The sequence below is a fragment of the Pipistrellus kuhlii genome, unplaced genomic scaffold (genome assembly GCF_014108245.1).
Source record: "Pipistrellus kuhlii isolate mPipKuh1 unplaced genomic scaffold, mPipKuh1.p scaffold_m20_p_2, whole genome shotgun sequence".
NCBI lineage: Eukaryota > Metazoa > Chordata > Mammalia > Chiroptera > Vespertilionidae > Pipistrellus > Pipistrellus kuhlii.
In genome coordinates, this window is record NW_023425515.1 from 131771243 (window position 1) to 131790780 (window position 19538).

Genomic DNA, 19538 nt, shown 5'->3' on the forward strand with positions numbered 1-19538 from the left:
TTTCAGATATGGATTTTTCCTTTTACCTGACTCACCTCTGGTTAGAACTCAACACTATTCTTTGTTCCTCCTTCTTTCTTTCTAGAAGAAGGTGGGCCGGTAGAAATGGTAATGTCAAAGGAAAAGTACTGAACCTTGGTGTTCACAGAGGTTAAAGTTTAGAGTTCAAGTGGCTGAGGCTTTCTGTTGAACTCTCTCTTTAGAGTTTCTCTTGGGAGTCATCAATGTGAAGTTCCTCTTATTCCTGGAAGCTGGTGTGATATGTTGGGTCTGAAGCTGCCTCTTAGAAGTGGATCATGCCCTGTAAGAACAGCTCAGACAAGCTCTACTCTTGAACTTAGGGACAGTCAATAATCAATCTCCTCCTCTCCTGTCTTTTCTCTTTCCCCTCCTCCCTCTGACTCTTCCTTGGCAGAGATTCAAGTGTGAGGGGGGTTAGTGGGGGAAGGATGAGGAGGAGGCTCCTTCTGGTCCAGGTCACACAGGCCTTCAGTGCTTACCTGAGGTCTGGCTGAGTCACCAGAAGACTGATAGCAAACTCTGGGGCCAGAGCTTAGCTGTCATTAAATGTTCTTTTGCCTGGTCTTGTCCTCTGTCTATACAGCTCCTACAGATTCCTCTGGGAGAAGGAAGCAGGTAGCGATGGAAAAACTGGGGCATCTGGTCCTTTATCTTAGGCTTCTCTCAATCTGTTTGCCAGAGAAGCAACTAATCAAAATTAGGCCAATACTGGGAATGCCCCAAATGAGGACAAGACATTTGAAGTCTATATAGTTAAAGAGACTCAAAGTCATACTTTGCCATCATATTTTTCACAATAAATCTGTAAATGGAAATCCCTATCCTGCTCATTTAATGAAACTGAAGCTCAGGAGAAATTCATGTGTTTTACCTAGAATCATATCAGAGAGTCCATGTTTTCTGTGTGAAGTTTTGTAGAAAAAAATTTAGCTTTTCACTTTAAACTTATTTGATCTAACTGAATTTATAAAAAACAAATTTTGTATTTCCATATGAGGTCTTTTACAAGGTAAAATGATGATGTACTTGATGGTGCATTAGTTAGACAAAAAAATTGTGGCTTATAGTGCAGAAGTTTTAAAAATCTAAAATTAAGTGACTAATCAATATAATCATGCACAAAGTAATCTAGAAGGGCATGTTTTTTGATCATGCATTATGTATTTTCTGAGTTCAGTATTTAACACTTATATTTTAAAAGTTAATATCAATATCCCAAAACATAAGCTAACATACTTGAATTTAAGGTTACATACCCCTAGTTTTAGATATCAATGCGAAGAATCTCACCAGCTCTGAAGGACTGCCTTACCTTGAGTATGGAGATGTCAGCTCAATTTATAAAATAGCTTACCCTAACACTGCCAATAAGCATAGTTTACTTCTTAGGAAAGCTAATGTTTTGAATTTGCTATTACATGATGAAAAGTCACTGGGTACATTGAAAAGCTTTTGTTCCTTTATTCCTAGAAATAGCAAGTGCTATTACAGCAAAGAAATTGAAAGTCTTTATTTAATAGAAACTTCCAAATGGACATCTATTAAATTTTACTTTGCCTCATTGGTCTTATTATTTTAAAAAATAAGTTTTTATTCTTTATAATACACCATATTATTACCCCTCGCCCCCCCCCCCCCTTGAGGAATATAATTTAAGCCACCCTATACAGAATATAGAGAAAATTGATTTCCCCAGATAGACTTAACTGTTCTTCCTCCTTTGCAGCCATTACAATATCTGGTCATTACAATATGATCACACACACACACACACACACACACACACACACACACACACTGCAGCAATTATCTTATGTTTTAGAAGAATATACCCAGTGACTTTTCATCATTTTGCTCCTCCAACTATTTCTTAAGCTCCTTTGAAACATAGATGAAACCTTAAGTTATTTTGTATTCCCCATATTGCCTAACACAGTGCTGGGAACCTAGTCAAATTCAAAAAATATGCACTGATTAATTCACAGTTAAGCATAACACCTCTCCCTAACGCAGATATATACAAAAGAAGCTAGAGAGTAATCTCTTAAAAATGTTATAAAAGAATTTTTCACATTAAATGGGAACTTCATTCAATGTAAATTCTAAATTCTCTTCCACTTTTGAAATTATTATTTTTATATTTTAAAAGAAATGTAACTAGCACAGGACTACAACCTTTATGGATTAGAATAAACGAATATCATGTAAATATCAAGATTACTAAAAAAACCACTAAACTTAAATACATTTTTTAAAATCCCTTAAAGACTGAAGTATATGAAATAGTTGATAAACATAACCAAGCCCTCAAAAGTTCACTTGAAAGTTTGTTTAGAATGAAGGAAGCATTTTCCCCACAAAAACAACATGGAGGTTTTCAGATTGTCAGGGCAGCTCATAGAGGCCAATCCCAGGTACAAAGTCAAGCACTAATGCTGTTATAGGACATTTTTCACCATTCCTGACGTGGTTTGCTTTAGGATGCTGGCGATATGCTTCACACAGCATCCCTGTGAAAGGGCAGTCAGCGGGTAAGGGCAACTTGCTTCTCATCACGGCAGTCAACTAAAATTTTATTATAAAACAACTACATATGGCCAAAACATAACAAATTCTCAGTTCTGTAACATATAGGATGGGGCAACAGTAGGTTTGTAGTTGTGAGTACACAAAACAGAGTTTATTCTTGTGTTATTAATTATAAATTATTGTATTATTTGCCATATGAACAACTGTAAACCTACTTTTGCTTCACCCCGTATACTCTCATGGGTTTTACTGAGAAAACTCTATGACTTGATTTATGAGGTGCCTCAATTTTAAGTTTCTTTGTTAAAACAGCATGATTTCTTTTTCTATACTAATTCTAGCTATTATTTCCCAACATATAAGGACATATAACCATCTATAAATCTGAATTTATCTCTTATTAACACATTATGACAGTACACCCTCAAAGGGTTTTTCCTCCAAGTTTACTGCACAAACATAAGGCCCTGTCTCATTTCTTTGGCACTGGATTTATGCTAATTATTCTAAGGATGATGATCTGCAGAAGGCCACGGTTAATCAAAGAAAAATCATTTTGCTACTGGCTGCTTTTTAGAACTTCGTAATTACCTCACATAAAACTTTCCTCCATCCGTTTATAATGCACTTTTAAACTGCTGGAGCACATTAATTCACTCAACACATTTGTTGGGTGCATGTTTGGTCTAAGACAAGCAGACAAATAGAGATGAACCAGACATAAATCCTGCCTCTTGGCAGCTTAAAGTCCTGTAGTGGCAATGATATATGCTCTTAACATTTTCTGCCACACTGCGGCCAATTAAGTGTCAACAAAGAGGTAATGCTAATTGCTTTGGCAGTCCACAGGTCCCAGGTTCCAAACACTGTAGGATTAAGTCTTTTGTCCTAACTCTGTCAAGTCATAATATTGAAAGCTGGAAGCTTAACTCTAAGACGCCTGGCATTTGTGGAAGCACGAATGGCTCCAAAGCATTAGTGGTGATACTCCATTTGGGTCAATGATGCTGTCAAGCCTAACAAAGTAGACTCAAGCAAGAAAACACTGAAAGGGGCCACTCTCCCCGTGTTCCTTCTGTACCTGCCACACTGGCCTCTTCTGTTTCCTTTGGCTGGAATGTTGTTTCTCCAGGTACCCACAGACCCACCCCCACTCAAGTCCTTTAGTTCTGCTCAAATATCACCTCTTCCAAGAGAACTTCCTTAACCACCCTATTTAAAGTAGGACCTCTGTCACTCTCTCCCTTACGTGACTTTATTTTTCTCAGAGCACTTATATCTGACACTAGAGGCCCTCAACGGGGTGTCCCTCAGCTCAGCCTTTACCCTCTCCAATCTGGGACTCCTTGAGGGATGTCTAACCACCCGTTTAGGCCTGATCCCGATGGGACATCCTTCTCACATTCCAAGACTGCTAGCTCCCAACTGCTCGCCTGTCTGCCTTCCTGATTGCCCCTAACCACTTCTGCCTCCCAGCCTGATCATCCTCTAACCACTCCCCTGCCAACCTGATTGATGTCTAACTACTTCCCTGGCAGCCTGTTTGCCCCCAACTTCCCTCCTCTGCCAGCCTGGTCACCCTTAACTGCCCTCCCTTGCAGACCTGGTCCCTCTCAACTGCCCTCCCCTGAAGATCTGGTCCCTCTCAACTGCCCTCCCTTGCAGGCCTTCCAACTGCCCTCCCCTGCTGGCCATCTTGTGGTGGCCATCTTGTGTCCACAAAGGGACATTATCTTTGACCACATGGAGGCAGCCATATTGTTTGTCGGAATGATGGTCAATCTGCATATTACTCTTTTATTAGATAGGATAGAGGTCTGATGCATGGGTGGGGGCCAGCTGGTTTGCCCTTAAGTGTGTCCTGGATCAGGGTGGGGGTTCACTTGGGGCATGGGGCAGCCTGAACGAGGGGCCTGTGGTGGTTTGTAGGCCAGCCACTCCCCCTGTTGACCCAAGCAGAGGCCCTGGTATCTGGAATTTATTTACCTTCTACAATTGAAACTTTGTAGCCTGGAGCGAAGCCAAGCCTTCTGCTTGTTCCATAGCTGCCACCATTTCTGTTTGGATTCACTTACCTTCTATAATTAAAACTTTGTAGCCTTGAGTGGAGGCCTGGGCCTGCCAGGGTGTGTGGACAGCTTGGCTTCCTCTGTTGCTGGGGAAACCCAAGCCTCCCTCCTGCTCTCTGTGGCTATAGCCATCTTGGTTGGGTTTATTTGCATACTCACTCTGATTGGCTGGTGGGTGTGGCTGGTGGACATGGCTTATGAGTGCAGCGGAGTAATGCATATTACTCTTTTATTAGGTGGGATTGTAGTTGGTTATTTTTTTGGCAGGATCTTGCCGTTTTTATCATGGCTTAACTGCACTGCCAAGAACTAGCTTATCTAATAAAAGAGTAATATGCAAATTGACTATTACTCCATGTGGCCAAAGATGTCTGCCTCCATGTGGACACAAGATGGCCACAACAGTGGCTGGCAAAGGAGAGCAGTTGTGGGCAGTTGTGGGTGACCAGGCTGGCAAAGGAGGGCAGTTGGGGGAGACCAGGCCAGCAAGGGAGGGAAGTTGGGGGAGACTAGGCCTGCAGGGAAGGGCAGTTGGTGGGGGGGCAGGCCTGTAGGGGAGAGCAGTTGGGGGGGGACCAGGCCTGCAGGGAAGGACAGTTGGGGAGGGGGGATCCAGGCCTGCAAGAGAGGGCAGTTAGGGATGACCAGGCCTGCAGGGGAGGGCAATTGGGGGGGGGCAGGCCTGAAAGGGAGGGCAGTTAGGGGCAACCAGACTAGCAGGGGAGGGCAGTTAGGGCAATTGGCCTGGCTGGGGAGCAGTTAGGCATCGATCAAATTGGCAGGGGAGTGGTTTGGAGGTGATCAGGCTAGCAGGCAGAAGCAATTAGGGGCAATCAGGCAGAGGCAGGTAAGGGGCTGGGAGCCAGCAGTCCTGGATTGTGAGAGGGATGTCCAACTGCCCACCAGGATGGGGCCTAAATGCATGGTCAAACATCCCTCAAGACTGAAGAGGGTGCAGGCTCGGCTGAGGGACCCCCCCCCCCTCCCTGTGCATGAATTTTGTGCACTGGGCCTCTAGTTTATTACATGTAAAGAACAAATAAATATGGTTCTCATGACACATGAATTCTCCTTGCAGCCTCCCCTTCATCAGGGTCTTCGGTCTCTGAAAGGGCATCTCCAGTAACAGCCCTTTAGATACCTGTTGTCTGTTCTCATGTTCTCAACTTTAGGCTAAGAATACCTTCACCCAGGCCTCATATAAGGGTCTTTGGTCTCTTTTCTACTGCTCACAATGACTTTGGTTATGGTGTAAAATACTCAAAAATGCACACAGTAATTCAAAGGTATCAGCCCCCTTCTAAGGCCATTAGATGGTTACTGTACATTAGCACATGGCAAAAATGTCTCATCTACACTTCCCTCTCACTTTATCCCACAGAACAAATTCTGGTGAGCTCCTATATGTGCCTGATATTGTTCTTGTTTCTAGGGATACAGGAGTAAATCCTATTGATAAAAGCTTGGTCTTATGGAGTTTATATCAATTAGAGGTAATTTGCCAACAAATTTTGGTTTTTGAAACAAAAGGATGAGATACCTTAAAGCTAATGATTTTCCACAATTATGAAATTTAGAGTTAAGTTTCTCTCTTATGAAACACAAAAGTAGAAATTTAGAAGTTTATAGTTGAAGAAATGAATAGGATTTAGATGGAACATCTGACTCAGAGTCTGTAAACAAAACTTGAAGAAATTAGTTTATATAGTCAGGGTGGTGTGTGTGTGTGTGTGTGTGTGTGTGTGTGTGTGTGTGTGGTAGAGACAGGAGAGCTCAGGGATGGAGGGTTGAATTATCCATGTTACTCAATGTATAGTATAATATCAGTTCCTTTCTCCCTCTCCTTTTTTCCTCCCCTTCCCTCCTTTCTTGTCTCCTCCCCTTTCATTTCATCCAACTCCTTATGCCATTCCCTACCACCACAAGTGAGCACTCTTCAGATAAATTTTGATATGATTATAAGATTACTCAAAAAATAAAATCTGAATTTAGTAAACATTGCTTTTAATTCATAATATAATTTATGGGGATTGAACATCTTTATAATATGAAGTCTGTGCCAACCAAGGATATAAAATATCTTTCCACTTATCCAAATTGTTTTGTATGTCACTTATTAGATATTTTAAAAGTTTTCTATGGAGTTCTTATGTATTCTTGGTTAGCTTAATATCTAGATACTTAATAGTTTTTATTGCTATTTTGAATGGTATCTTATTTTTTGTTACATATCTCTTAGTTGTTATGTATTTTTCTCATTGGGAGTATTTTATTTCATATTTTGAAAAGTGGATACAAAACAAAAACACTGAATTAATTTTGTTTTTGTTATATAAAAAACTAGGTATTCCAAACAGTAGGCATTACAAAATAAACAGAAAAATGCAGGCGTTTATAAAGGAAAGCAGTAGTGTAGGGGAAGAAGGAACAGCACTCTTTATGTTAAAGAGAAGACTCAAGACATAACCTAGAAACTTCTCTGCTTTGCAATAAAAATGTTGTCCTGATATTGGCCGAGTCCTTACCACAGGGCCCTTTGTATGGTGGCTGAGAGGAGCCAGATGTTCTCAGTGAAAAGAGAAAGAGAGGACTGTGAGAGGAACTGCGTGAGGGCAGAGGAGGAAGAGTGGATCTGTTTGCCTGATAAGGTTAGGCGGTTGGGGAGCACCACCAAGTCCAGAGCCCAGATTTGAAATACAAGATCATCTCGTCCATATCACAGCAAACCCACTTAACAGAGACCTTTAAACACAGGTTTCGGTGATTTACACCCACGGATCAACAACAGAGAGTAAATATATGGTAAATCTCACTTGCTTCTTACAGGAAAAACCCAGGACTCTGTCAGTCATTTGTTGAGGGCAAAGATGTATTATTCATCAATAGGCAATATGATCAGTACCATCCATATCAGTGAGATCAAAGGAAATGCTCCTCATCCACTGACTGGCATTGGGTGGCATCAGCTGATCTAAGAAAGGCATTTAGATTCATGCCCTGTGTTAAACCCAAGAGGGTGAGGTGGAAGGCACTCGTATATTATCCTTGCGGCCAGGCATGCACTGCACATTAAATTGTCACGGTGATAGATGACAAGAGGTAAAGTTCCGGGGAAGATGAAAAGTGTCAGTTTGAATAAACCTCCAAAGACTTCCTAACTAAGGCATATTTTTGTTTCTAGATGTAACAGGGATTTTGAGACTGTTTTTCTCTTAAAATATCCACCACTATCCCTACAGATGTGAGCGAGGCTGTTCTTTAAAATTACTTTTACCAACAAATGACTTTTGTTCATATTCTTCAAAGACCCAAGGAGAATGGTGGGTGACATGGTGGGTACGCAGATAGTCTAAAATAGAGGTGGTCTTCATTGTAAGGTTACCCATTAGTGCTATCAGCGATTTTATCCATATTCCGAATTTTACCTTTAACAATAGGCGAATCTAAGTAAGAATTTCTGAGCTTCGATCTCTAAATTGAGCTTGGGCAAAAGAGAAATATCTGCTAGAAATCCAGACAGTATGGGATAGAGAACGGGGAGGGAGACAGAAGCAAAAATTCAGGGCACATTATCAAAGTGAACTCCTCTGAAATCACTCTGGCGTCTCTCTTATTTACCAACTATACTTTCCAGTGAACTGTTTGTAAGCATTTTCTCCTGAAGGCCAATGCCATGGAGTTGGCGCTATTGGCTCTAAGTCAGAGAAGCAGAAGTTAACTTTAGCCAGTTGCTCCTGGTGACTGGGTTAAGTCTGCAGGGACTTTTTTAGGTGGTTTCAAGCCATTGAAATCATTCTCTCTACCTCCCTTCAACACACACACACACACACACACACACACACACACAGACACACACACAATTCAGAAAGCAGGAAATGTCTTTCCTGTGTAATAGTCACTGAGCAGTCCCCTAGGGCTTCCAGGGGGCTTGTATCTTCCAGTTCCTGTTTCTGGTTTCTAACTGCTAACTCTATATTTGGTAATGGCCTGTCTGTGGGCTGTTTTGGATTTGGTATTAATGAGATAACCTGAGTCACTAAGCAGAGATCTAAAGCAATCTTATTTTTCCAGGAGGCAACATGTTGACCTTTGAGGACTGGTCTATTTTATTAAGTGTGTTGAGTTTTTGAATAGTGTTGTTTATAGCACAGAGTTGGGTGTTTACACGATTGGTCCTTGAGGGTGTATGACTGTACGGGAATGGGATACTACACGCACTCTCCTGCTTTACAATGAGTTTATATTTGTTTCTCATGTGGGCAGATGTAATTTAAGCAGTGCTCTTTATAGAATCTGCTCTTATTCCATGGCAGCCTTGAAAACAGCTACTTGCTCAGAAATGAACAAATACTTGTCAGATGAGTGAGACAAGAGTGTGGATTCTAATTCTTTTACATCAGCGCAAGAAAAAAATCAACACTCTATTGGCAAATAATAACTTCCTCTTTCCCCCAGCATTTTCAAAGCTGAGTAGAGTTAAATCTTTATGAACATAATCTTTTAGGAGTAGACAGAGAGAATCAACTATTATTGCCATTGGAAGAAGTCATTTAGAATAGTGGTCGCCAGCCTTTCGGACCTCACACACCACCAGTGGTCCTCACAATCCATCAGTTGGTGATAACTTTAGAAAACAATCAAAAAGTTATCGGATTACTATTTTATCACCAACCTATGCTCTTCTTACCCTACCTTACATTTGATTTGTCTTCTTTTCAAACCCTAAGAATTGTTTTATAAATAAGATCAGAAACAATGATTGCATTTTTATTTTATGAAGGGAAAATCAAGTCATGAAAGCATATATTAACCACTAGAGGCCCACTGCACAGTGGTGTCCCCCAGCCTGGCCTGTACCCTCTCGTAATCCAGGAACCCTCAGGGGATGTTGGACTGCCAGTTTTGGCTCGATCCCCAAGGGATGTAGCAGTGCCCAAAGAGACAGGCTGCCAGGGAGGAGCCCAAGCCTAGCTGCTCCCGTGAACCTGGCCCCATTACACCTCCCATTGCCTTCTGGCTGAGCGGTGCTCCTGCTGTGGGAGCACACTGACCACCAGATGCACTGAGCGTCTGCCCTCTGGTGGTCAGTGTGCATCATAGCAACTGGTTGAGCGGTCAACTGGTCGTAATGGTCACTTAGGCTTTTATATAAATAGATTGTATTTATCACCTTGTAAACAGGAAAAGAATTTGAGCATCACAGAGAACCTTTATTTATGAAGTTATCAGTCATAAGTCAATTATCACAGTAGGGCTAAAATAAGAACTTAAATTTTCCAAGGGAACATTGATTTGTTAAATGGATACTGGTGGTTTTACTTCCTTTAGTAATTTGCAACATATTTCCTTTAAAAATATATATTTATATAGTTTGAAGTGAATAATCTTTTTTAAAAAATCTAGACTATCAAACAGAAAATTCACTTTTTATAACTTTCTATTTTCCATTTTAGTCATTTGCATTTGTTTTTATATTTAAAATCCTGTTTTACAAGCCCACAGTTGGCCACACAATCATTACAACTGTAGTAGTTCCATAATATTCCATAGTAGTGCACACAGGGGTGAAAGACATATGTGCTACAAAATCCTGAGATCTGAACCCTTGCTGCTTCCCTGTTGGCTCTGGGGCAAGTTATAGAACCTTTTATGCTTCAGAACTTTCTTCTACTTCCACAGGTTCATTCTGAGAACTAAAGCACACACAGGTTCTAGCACAGGTTCTTTACCAATGTCACTCAATGCAAGTGCTATCAGCACTCTGGATAGGACAGGATGTGTGAGGACATGCCTCTTAAATGCCATCTGTGCCAATTAAGGAGGGCTTTGTGACATGATCACACTACAGGGCTTTGAGACATGATTAAATGGACTTTTTCCTTCCATTCCTCTTTCTAAAATATATATTTAAGTCCGGCCAGCGTGGCTCAGTGGTGGAGTGTCAACCTATGAACCAGGAGGTCACGGTTCAATTTCTGGTCAGGGTTCATGCCCTGGCTGTGGGCTCAATCCTCAATGTGCGGTGTGCAGGAGAAAGTCAATCAGTGATTATCTCTCATCATCGATGCTTCTATCTCTCCCTCTTCCTCTCTGAAATCAATAAAAATATTTAAAAATAATAAACTCAAAATGGATACAGGACTTAAACATAAGAAGGGAAACCATAAAAATACTAGAGGCATCCACAGGCAGCAAAATCTCAGACATATGCCAAAAGAACTTCTTCACTGATACTGCCCCTAGGGCAATGGAAGCTAAAGAGAAAATAAACAAATGGGACTACATCAAAATAAAAAGCTTTTTTACAGCAAAAGAAACCATCCACAAAACAACCAGAAAGCCCACTGTTTGGGAGAACATATTTGCAAATGTTATCACTGATAAAGGTTTAATTTCCAACATCTATAGACAGCTTATACAACTAAGTAAAAGGAAAATGAACAATCCAATTAAAAAATAGGCAATGGACCTAAATAGAATATTTTCAAAAGAAGACAGAAGGAAAACCAGGAGGCACATGAAAACATGCTCAAAGTCACTAATTATCTTAGAGATGCAAATCAAAACAACAATGCGGTACCATCTCACACCTGTCAGAATGGCCAACATCAACAAATCAACAAATGACAAGTGTCGGCGAGGTTGCGGAGAAAAAGGAACCCTCATGCACTGCTGGTAGGAATGCAGACTGGTGCAACCACTGTGGAAGTCAGTATGGAGTTTCCTCAAAAAACTGAAAATGGAACTCCCATTTGACCCAGTAATCCCACTCCTAGGAATATATCCCAAGAAACTAGAAACACCAATCAGAAAGGATATATGCACCCCTATGTTCATAGCAGCACAATCTACAATAGCCAGGATTTGGAAACAGCCTAGGTGCCTGTCAGCAGAGGATTGGATCAAAAAACTTTGGTACATCTGCACAATGGAATACTATGCTGCCATAAAAAAGAAGGAATTCTCATCATTTGCAGCAACCTGGATAGAATTAGAGAACATCATGCTGAGTGAAATAAGCCAGTCAATGAAAGAGAAACACCACATGACCTCACTCATTTATGGATATTAAAGAACATTATAAACTGATGATCCAAAAGACAGATATAAAGACAATAAGCAGACTGTCAAATTATAGCGGGGAGGGTAGGGAGATCTGGGGAAGATAAGAGATCAACCGAAGGACTTATATACATGAATATAAGTACAACCAATGGACACAAAACTCTGGGGAGGGAGGGTATGTATGGGGGGGGCAATGTTAAAATATGTACACAGATAATAATTTAATAAAAAATATTTTTTAAAAAAAGAAATATGATTTGTAAAATATATATAATTAATTTTGTATACTCATTCTTTGAGACTAAGCTCTATTTTTACTTCTTCAAGTCTCTAACTCCCAGTAGCTGAGATGATAGCATCATTTAAAGTTCTAAAGGTGCTCATACACTGAATTACATTGCTTATGTATGTCTACGCTCTTTAGACTATTAGTAACCTCATGGCAGGGGCTATACGGTATTTCTCTGTCAGTGTCTACAGCCCCCACACAATGCTTGCTGTATCACTGGTGCCCAGAGATATGTTGAATAAATGGTCCACTCCATGAATTTGCTGAGCCTGGTAGTGTTCATATTCTGATGCAACATTCCTTTGGGGCATCTCACTCTCTTTTTTGAACCCTGGCATCTCAGGCTACATTTCCTGTACGCAGCCTGTACGTAGATCCAGGAAAGATGCTGAAATTGTGCTCAAATCCCCTTCTGCAGTCACATCTCCCAAACGAAGTTCATTACAGATATTTTCATAGATACATGCTCCCCTCTGTTTGTGCTCATTTCCCCCAAGTTCTCTTCTAGCTCTTAAAAGATTTCCTGTGAGGTTTCTCTTCTCTGCATTTCCTCCTGCCGTGGACTATGTACACAGAGAAGTGAACCTCGTGCTTATGGCAGTGCTGGGTGCTGGGCACAGTGACAAAGGAAGGGCAATGTGCAGTCTTCCTGCTGCTGTGTCACCTCCCTCTGTTTCCCGAACTGGCCATTCCAAATATTTGCCCCTTTCCTTGAGGATCCTACTCTACTCCCTTCATTGTTGCCATGTCCTGTCTTCCTTACCCTCAACCTCTCAGCACATGTGCCACTTTCTACTCCACAGAAGCCGTGAGGCATATACGTCCATCTCTCTCTGCCTCTCTCCTCCCTCTGCCCCAATAAAATGCACCTATACCCACCATCCCCATGTTGGTGGAAGATGCTCCCTCGAACAAGTCAAGGATGATCCTCCCACCTGGTTCCATCACCTCCTTCCTCCTGAGATAATCGCTCTTCACTTCCCTGATCTCCTGAGTCTTGTATCCAACTGCCTATTTAACATTTCTACTTGGGGAGCTAACACATTATCTCCAACTTAACATGCTTAGAACTTTTTCCAGTTGCTCAAGACCTAACCGCTGTTAAGAGTCATTTTTTATTTCTCTTTTTCTCTGATACCTCACATTCCATCTTTCAACAAATCCTAGTGACTTTCCTTTAAAATATGTCCAGATCCACTACTTTAATCCTGGTCCAAGCCATTTGCTTCATGTCTTGCCTGGTTTACTGTGGTGGCCTTCTAAATAATCCCCTGCTTCTGTCCTCTTCCCGCACTGTACTCTCAGCACTGAGAGGGATCTTGTTCAAACCTAAGTCACATACTCACATACCCTCTGCTCAGAATCCTCTAAACATGTCCCACCTCACTCAGGGCAAAGCCAAAAACTTTACCAAGACTCCAAGGCTTCTCCGGACTTCATTCTTCTGCTCCTCCACTCACGCACTCTTCCCTAGCACACTGGCCTCCTGGCTTTGCCCTCAAACGTCAGGGATGCCCCTGCTTCAGGCCTATAACACCACCTGGGGTCTTTCAGGTTCATCTCCACATCCAGACTTACAAGACAATCACAAACCTCCCTCAGCACCAGAATCACTTAGAAAGGATGGACTCACAACTTGCCGGCAAGGTGACGTCAGGCTTTCCCATTTGGGGGATCTCCTCACTGTCTGTACAATGGTCCATCCTGCTGCCCAGGAGCTAGGCTCTCTCCGAGCCTCTCCTTCCCAGATCATCCGAGGTGCAAAGAAAAGAGAACCACTGTAGGAAGAGTCTGGACTGATCCTCGCTTAAAAGCTTTATGTTCCAAAGGTTCTCATCTCTCTCATAACTCAATATATACCTCTCCCAGGTGTCAAAGGACATGCCTAGTTACTGGTGTCACTGCAATCACGTAAGTTCTATGCTATGGCTTTCTTTCTTTCTTTTTTTTTTTTTTAAATATATTTTATTGATTTTGTACAGAGAGGAAGGGAGAGAGATAGAAAGCCAGAAACATCGATGAGAGAGAGTCATCGATCAGCTGCCTCTTGCACACCCCCTACTGGGGATATGCCCGCAACCAAGGTACATGCCCTTGACCGGAATCGAACCCAGGTCCCTTCAGTCCCCAAGCTGACGCTCTATCCATTGAGCCAAACCGGTCTCGGCTATGCTATGGCTTTCTATCAGCCCAGATGCCATTGACCAATCAGCAGTCACTTACATCATAAACAATGTTGCCTAGTAACACTAACATTCTACCTTTCTCAGGTCTCCAGAGACACAGAGTTAGAAAGTTGAGAAAGTAAATGTCAAATTCTCTTGCGGAAGGGTCCTGTGTGAGCCCTCTGCCTATGTGTTCCTTGCTCTTGCTGTTCGCTCTGCCTGGAAGGCTCCTCCCCGGATATCTACCAGACCTGCGCCTGCACCTCCTGCAATTCCTTGGTCTAAGTCCCCTGCAGGCCAGCCTATTTGAGAATCTCTACTGCTGGGACCTCCTACAGTCAATGTATGTCCATTGCCCTTATTACCTTCTAACATATGTAATCTACTAATTGATTTTTCTTCTGTCCCCCCACTCCCCCATAGAATGTAAGCTCCCTAAGGTTGGGACATTAATTCTCCCCCCCCCCCACCTGTATTGATAATTCTTGGCTCCTAGAACAGTGCCTGGCACACAGTAGGTTCTTCAGCAACTATTTGTTTTATTTAGAGATGAATTTATGTCTTTCCTCTCTTTCAAATCTAGGTTTTCATTGCTCTTTTTTTTTTTTTTTTTTTTTTTGGAGAAAGAACAAATTTTTTCAGCTAACAAGTAAAAGGTAGCATAGTGTTAGGGATTAAGAACAGGGAATTTGGGCCCAAACTGTTTGGGTTTGAATAAGAGCTTTGCCACCCACCTTGGGAGGATGCCCAAAACTCTCTGTCCTTAGCTGTCTCATTTCTAAAAGGGGATAACAACGTCTTAGGATTGCCATGATGGATGGATGAGTTAAAATATATGTAGCATGTTCAGAATAATGCCTGACACAAAGGAAGCACTATGTGTTAACTAGAGTTAAAATCAGCTTTAAAAAGGCGCTTATTTTTTAAATAAAAGCACCACTTATACTTATTTTTCTCTCTTTCAAGCTCCTCTTCCTCTCAGCTGTTTTACCTGAAAGTCACATCTACCCCACAGCCTTTTTTTTTCTTTCAATTACAGTTTACATTCAATATTATTTTGTACTGGTTTCAGGTGTACAGCAGAGGGATTAGGCAACTGACAAAGTGTTCCTCCTGATATTTCAAGTACTCAACTGGCACTGTACATGGTTATTACAATATTATTGACAATATTTCCTATGCTGTAATCTACTTCCCCGTGACTATTCTGTAACTACCAAGTTGTATTTCTGGGTGAAAACGGTGAAGGGATTCTGAAGTACCTAGCCCACAGCCTTTAACTTCCACCCACCCATTCAAACTAAGATTTCTAATGGCCTAGTTGCTACTTTTCTCTCCATAGTCCATGAGCTAGTTGTATTGTCTGCCATCATTAACCACACCTGCCTTTGACTTCTGAGTCCCTCCTTTTGTTTCCACCCCTTCTTACAGCTGCTCCCTCTTAGTCTTCTTCAGATGCACCCTTTTAATGTTATTCCTAACATCTCACTTGCCAGTTTCCCTTGGGTGATTCTATTCGTGGGCATGGCTTCAATTCTCACACTGATGACACCCACTGAATTTCCCCAAGATGTTCCGTTCTTCTTCACATCCATGACTTAGAACTTCCCTTCCTCTTCCTGGCACCCTGTCCCACCTTCATCTCCCTCTCCCTAACTTCAGCTGGTTCTCCAAATTTTAATACAACCATCCCCCTTTCTCTTGATCCCAAGCCAAGCACTTCTCCTCTGCACTTCTTATTGCTTATGGATACATCTATTGTAGTATAACACAACCTTTTCTGATTGCCGGTTTATTTATTCAGTTTAACCCCCCAAATAAACACTCTCTCTCCCTCTCTCCCTCCCTCCCTCCCTCCCTCTTTGTGTGTGTGTGTGTGTGTGTGTGTGTGTGTGTGTGTATGTTACATACTAGAGGCCCAGTGCACAAAATTTGTGCACAGGTAAGGTACCTAGGCTTGGCTGGCAATCAGGGCCAATCGGAGCTTTCCGGCTGCTGTCAGGGGCCTTCCTTCATTCTATGCCAGCCCCTGGTGGTCAGCGCACGTCATAGTGAGCAATAGAACTGGTGTCCCAGTTGAACTCCCACAGAAACACTGCATGTTAGCCTTTTATATGCATAGATATTTCCTCACAGTAGGTATTTCCTGGCACATAGTAGGTATATAAAAACTACCTGGGTTCAATATATGAATACATAGCATCTATATAAAATAAATTTTGATTGGGCTATCTTTATTTAAAACATAAACAATGGGTAAAATTGGTAATATCCCATCAAAATGTTCTTCCAGAAAATATTATCAGGAGTTAGTGGAAGAGGTGAAGAAAAGCGTTTCATTTTGGCAATATAAATGGTGCTGTGACTATACATGCTGTATTTTACTATAAAGCCAAATTTAAAGATAAGGGACTTCCTTTAATGTTAGTGTCATCAAATACTCCCCTTACTTCTGTTTGGGCCCAGAGAAACCTTACTAGTAGCATATTTACCTTATTAGGAAAGTCCAGTAAATCAGGGATTCAGGCTCCCTGCCATGATTATGAACATCTTTTATAAGGATTGAAGAGCAACTCACATTTACTTGGTTAAAATCACACAACCAGCTCTTGTAAGGTTTCAATGACCATCTTGATGTGGCTCCATCTGACATGAGTCTGGGCACCTACCTGTAAAGTACATCCGAACACCCCAATCATCAGCATGGCCACGGAGAGGTAATCGGTGAACACATCCCACCACGGCTTCAGCACTCGGAAGGCAGGCTGCTGCTCAGAGAACTGCCGGAACTCTGTCACAGGAATCATGTTTCTGAGAAAGAAGAGAGTACTGGTGAATGCATTGATCTCCATGCACAACATACTCCATTGTTAACCACCTTCGATATGCTGCTTCAACCCTCCAGAAACAGTGACCGGAGTTACAATAGTAGTGATCGCAGCACATGGGTGTTTTCATAAGTCACTAACTAAAGTAAGGGGCCACACAGGAAAGAGACAAGTACCTTCACTCACTCCTGTCCAATTAGCTGGTTCCCTTTGGCTCCACATGGACCAGCCGGTCCATGGCCAGAGCAGTCTCAGAATCCATTATTTCCTGGATTCTCTCTTAAACAGAACAAAAGGGCACCAGGGGAAGCAGAGCCTAACCTTAGAGATATTTTTGCTATTAATCTTACTATTTTGGGTTGTTGTTTTAAACTATTTTGTAAGTATCATCTCAGCATTGGTTTGTGTTCATTCTCTACCGCACCCTATATGTATGTGAAGAATTTTGCTTGCTCCTTGGGGAAGGCAAACAATTTTGCCACATGGTCCTTGTAAGAGGGAAGATTTTCATTGACAGTGATGTTTGGGGTGGGGGGTGGGGAACTGGGGTGACCTTCATTTTGTTCAAAACCTCCCCCCCCCCTTTTTTTTTGGTCCTTGTTCTTTGACTTGATTTTTTTTCTATTTCTTTATATTTTACTGTGACTCAAATTTATCATTTATCTCTTCTGAGCAATCAGTTGATCCTGAAAACACTTATCTCTATCTAAATGACAGAAGATAAATGAATAGAAGGGCCTTGGCCACTCTGGGACAAGGGAAATCAGCTGCATCCTTTTCTCAATCTGTATTCCCTTTTCTCAGTCTGTATTCCCTTTTCTCAGCGCTCAGGCCCACTGCTTTTATTAAGATCCAGGACTTGAGGCTACTCATTCTGCTACTATGAGAAGGAATATTCTTTCCTTATCTTATGGCAATGAGAATGAATGGCCAAGGAGGACTAAAAAGGAAATTGCTCACCCTTTCGCCATCGTTGGATCCAATAATCTAGCTCACTACTACATCTTACCTGGTTGTTAAAGAGTCTAATTAAAAGCAGGGGAAAGGCTACATTTAGTGCTTATTCTCCCAAGCCTTCTTTGTTTCCCGGATCTCTCTTCCCTAATGCCGAATTAAAGGCTGTACAATAAACAGCTCAAAGAAAAGCCGCTGTTCTTTGAATTTACAGGTGGTTATCTTTGGAAACCATCACAATGTTATCCATTCTGTCTGGCTGCTTTATCTGACCTTTTCTTAAGCAGTAACATGTCTTCCTTTTGAATTTGTTTTTTAATACAGTGTTGAAAATCCAGCAGCTCTCACCCCTGACCTATCTATTTGGCTTCTGTGCAGCATTTGATATGACTTCCTTATTTTACCAAAACACAACTTTCTTAACTCCATTTTGTTACTAAACCTAGGCTGCAAACTATTTGAAGATAGAACCTATGTTATGCACATGCATTCTCAAAAACATGTTGTTGGAAAGCCAGACAAGCTAAATAAATGTATATGCTTAGGCCATTAAAATTCCATAATAGCTCAAAGTTTCATTTTTCTGACACTTCAAGACCTCTTTTCTCAATGAATCATTGCCATCTCACTGCCCCAAATGTTTTCAAGACATGGTTGCTCCAGCAGTAATCACAGACAGGCACTAACTCATCTTTATTTCCAAGCTTGCTTGAGAAGCTATTGTCTTCCACTTCACAACCCCATCACTCACTGCAACATCTGACGAACAAGAGGCCCTGAATACCGTCTGTTGAGTAAACAAATGAGTGAATTTGGATCCTTGTTCACGGAGCAATGCTTGTCCAAATCAGATCTGGGGTGGCCCTACTCTGCTGCAGTGACAGGTTCAGTACCTGTGCTGTAGTCTACCTTCTTTGATAGATTCAGTTGTTGTGTCCTTCATGATAGGTTCCTGACCATCTTGGAAGGATTTGGGTTTGTTCTTTGAAGTGGGGAGCAATTTCAGGAATAAAATGCATCTATTTAAAGGACACCAAGGGTCCTGAGTTCAATTCCTGGATCAGGGCATGCACCTGGGTTCCAGGTTCGATTCCCAGCCTGGTTGGGACTTTTGCGGGAGGCAATCAATCAATGTTTCTCTCACTTTCCCCCTCCACTCCTCCCTTCCACTCTTTCAAAAAATCAGTGGAAAAAATATCATTGGGTGAGAAATAACAAAAACAAAACAAAAAAAAACACAGAAACTTTTTGATCTCAGGATTCCTTCACATTCTAAAATAGACAGGATGCTCAAAGAGCATTTTCTAAAATATGGGCTGTACTTATCAACATTTGCCATATTAGAAGTTAAAACCAAGAAATTAAAAAAATATGTTAACTCATTTAAAAATAATAAAACCCATTTCATGTTAACATAAAATATATTATAAAATAATTATATCCTATAAAGCAAAAAATAAGAATGGGATTGCTTTACATTTTTGCAAATATCTAACAACTGGCTTACTAGAAGATCTAGTATCTGCTTCTGCATTCAATCTGTTGAAATATGTTGTCTTGATTAAAATTTATGAATCAGATACGTGTTTGGAGAACGGAGAAGTACCTTCATAGCCTT

At 41.4% G+C, this 19538-nt stretch overlaps 1 protein-coding gene across 3 annotated transcripts in view; it reads right to left on the reverse strand.

Annotated features, from left to right (window-relative positions):
• Window positions 1-19538, reverse strand: part of LRRC8C (leucine rich repeat containing 8 VRAC subunit C) — a 131102-nt gene that overhangs the window by 17453 nt on the left and 94111 nt on the right. For 2 of the 3 annotated variants that reach the window (XM_045584364.1, XM_045584363.1), the window contains one exon: window positions 16808-16949. In XM_045584364.1, coding sequence (XP_045440320.1) covers window positions 16808-16945 — 138 coding nt within the window. In that variant the 5' untranslated portion in view covers window positions 16946-16949. The other variant, XM_036445315.2, reaches the window with a different exon arrangement.